This window comes from Cyprinodon variegatus, unplaced genomic scaffold (genome assembly GCF_000732505.1).
Source record: "Cyprinodon variegatus isolate N-32 unplaced genomic scaffold, C_variegatus-1.0 Scaffold939, whole genome shotgun sequence".
NCBI classification, from domain to species: Eukaryota; Metazoa; Chordata; class Actinopteri; order Cyprinodontiformes; family Cyprinodontidae; genus Cyprinodon; species Cyprinodon variegatus.
In genome coordinates this window covers 284011-287077 of record NW_015151392.1, presented here as the reverse complement: position 1 = coordinate 287077, position 3067 = coordinate 284011, and the positions used below count along the sequence as shown (strand labels likewise).

The window sequence follows — 3067 nt, the reverse complement described above, 5'->3', positions numbered from 1 at the left end:
ATGAATGCTCACATTATTAACAGTATATTTTTATGGAAAGTCCTATACTATGAGGTGCAGATACATTTAGCTGAACATTCAAGGTTAAATGAATTGTTTTATAAGCATCATGTCAATGATCAATTTTGCAGTAGTTTATTTTAATAGACACAAGATGTCGCCAAACTCAAACAATTGACTTCATCTCCGATTAACTTTGACATCATTGTAAAGTTGTTAGAAAAACAATCTGTAATTGCTAAAACAATACTATTGTTATAATTACACGTTTTACAGAAATATCAAAATGCTTTTTTCCCTATTGCATAAAAACACAATTTAAACCATAGACATTTTTACAAAGAACAAAAATTTAATTTTTTTCTTCATAATATAATATTCTGCTCTTAGAATAAGGTAAAAAGGTCAATCCTGCTAATCTAACTAGATGTTGTTTGTGCAGAGGTGTTTTTATTTATTTCTGGGGTGAAGCAGGAAGTGAACTTCTTAATACAAGAATCAGGGAGGAAAGGAAGCTTATCCAGACGGGACAGGTAAACAAGTGGTTGGATAGTGCTGCTAATGTTCAGAAAAGCAAAGCCCACAGGCTGCACATAGCAACGAAACACATCAGGTGTGTAATGGTCTTCAAATGGGAAAAGTGCAACAAGTGGTAAATAGTTGAACACAATAATACAGAGGATGGACAGCACCATCTTGAAAGCCTTCTTCTTCATGGGATGAATGTCATCCTTCCCAGCACCACGGGATTTCTTCAGTACCCATAAGATGCTTGCATTACACACCACCATCCAGGCAAAAGCTGCGAGGACTTCCCCAGTGAACACCTTCTCAAAGTTGGGCAGACCGCCCACCATCTTAGCTGTAGAATAAGCAAAGGTGAGGCAGAGTACGACCACGGTGAGGCTTATCCTGTACTTGATCGGTTTCAGCTGCCCAAACGTGATTGGAAAAAGCACTGCTATAAATCGATCCAAGCAGATACATGAGAGAAACAGGGGGCCACTGGTATCTTTTACACCAAAGGAAAACTTAATAGCTTCCCACACCTCTTTGCTATGCCAGACGTAAAGGTTTAAGAAGCTGAGTGGGGTCATGCTGCCAAAATAGACATCCATAAAGGCCAAACAGCCCAGGTACAAGTCTGAAGTGGAGGGTTCTTTGCGATTGTGTATAAGAATCGCAATAACAAGCAGATTTGCAGGGATTCCTATAATTACATTGATGCTCTGTAAGGTAAGGTCAAACAGAATTGCCTCGAAGTATTTCTCACAGCCATCGAACACGCTGAAGGATTTGAGAGAGGTGTTAAAACGAACTGTTGTGTTGAGGGGGAGTTGTGCAGGAACAGAGGTCGAGTTCAGTGCGAAGGTGCTGTCCATGTTCATCAGTATAAACAATGAATCTGAAAGGAAGGAAGGGACAGAAGCCATGATCGTTGTTCACTTATTATAGCAACAGAAAAAGACGACAATATTTCCTCAAAAGCCGGAATTTGTTATAGTTTATATACTTTTTTTTATTTTCTACACCATTTATCAGCTGAACAAAACTCCAAACTCTCATATCAAACATGTTGTTCTTTTTCAGCCCCTTGGGTTAGGCTCTCTGAGAAGTTGAATCTCAGCAGGAACAAAGTGGCTGCAGGGGCAGCTGTCAAACAGTAAAAACATGTTAGAAAAACCAACAGGACCTCTCCTCAGGCTGTTATCTTGTTATTGTGGCTGTGTGGGCTCTCCTCTGGGAAACGTGAGTCCCAGAACGAGGGGAGGTCTAAAACACTTAAGAGACTCCTTCTACTGGCACCACCCTTTCATAGGAGAATAAAAGAGCACCAACTCTTGGATTAAACCAGCAAAGGTCATACTTTACGGACAGACAATAGACGATCTTGGATAAAGGTCAGATGCCAAATCCAATTGTTTCTAAAGCTATTTCTGAAGAAGGGCCGGTAAAATGAGAAATAAATCAAATAGGCCTGAATCGATGAAAATATTTTACATATGAGCTCCAAGCTTTGGCTTCATTTTCGTATCTTTTCCTGTAATAAAGACGACAGGCTTCTCTGCAGATTTCCGTCGAAGCTTCAAAACTGCTGAATCTCTGATTAGCTGCTTTGCACACAGAATGAAAATGAGACTCTAAAGTCGTTACACCTGAGCTGCCTTCAGTCATGGACTTTTGAGACGAGAGTGGGTGATGCTGGCCATCAGGGGGACTGTTCTGGTTGACTGTAAACCCTTTTAGCCTTGGTCCCTCTGCGGATGGTGTATCCAACCTTCCTCTGCTACAAGCTTCACCTCAGGCAGGTCACTCTCCTATGGGACTAATCAAACTACGTGAAGCTTTTAATAAATAAGCTTTTCCTCTGAGATTTCAGACTTAGTTTTAACTTTGTTTCTTCAAGCATATATGTTGGAATTCAAATGAACAAACACAATCTTATGAAGTAATATTTCGGATTTCAAAACGTCGAAAACACGAGTCGACTCAAAATGTTTAAGTTGTCAGGAAAGTAACTTAAGTCATCTGCATGTAGTTGAATTTACTCACATGCTGGACTTATAAGGGGTTGATTTTGAGTAAAAGGTATTCAAAATGTATTAAATTAATTAGTTATATGCAACATTAATGTAGTTGTCTTTAAAATTTTGCTCTACAATGAGAATGGCTATATGCATATATCATCGTAAACAGTTTGAAAGTAACAGTCGCTAAAAATGGCTTAGAAGAGAAATAAAAGTTTAAAATTATATCAGGTTAAAAAAAAGCAGCTTTTTTGGTTTGTGAGAAAACCCAACAACCTTTATTTATATATTTGTTTCAATGTCTGATAAAGGTAACTTTACTCAATGTAAATTTTGATAAATAAATAAAAAAATCTTTAGTTTAGCGTTTAGAATCATTCAGATAGGCTTTCCCAGCCTGAACCAAATTTCGTTTTAGTACATTTTTTATGTTAATCTTTGACAAAAGATTATTTAACACAATTCAAATAAAATATATGTACAGAGTTCTTACATTATTAATTTTATACTCACCCCTCTGCTATGTTCTACTGTCCTGA

General features: G+C 37.7%; 1 protein-coding gene across 1 annotated transcript; it reads right to left on the bottom strand.

The window, feature by feature from the left end:
* Nucleotides 1–302: 302 nt before the first annotated feature.
* Nucleotides 303–3067, bottom strand: LOC107100144 (G-protein coupled receptor 183-like). Its single transcript, XM_015398521.1, has 2 exons — nucleotides 3042–3067; nucleotides 303–1405 (listed from the first exon to the last, which is right to left on the bottom strand). The coding sequence occupies exon 2, from the start codon at nucleotides 1386–1388 to the stop codon at nucleotides 420–422; it is 969 nt and encodes a 322-aa protein (XP_015254007.1). The 5' UTR covers nucleotides 1389–1405; nucleotides 3042–3067; the 3' UTR covers nucleotides 303–419.

What these genes read in the sequence shown, in the direction of transcription:
- LOC107100144 (XM_015398521.1), bottom strand. Translation starts at nt 1,388, where the DNA reads ATGAACATGGACAGCACCTTCGCACTGAACTCGACCTCTGTTCCTGCA.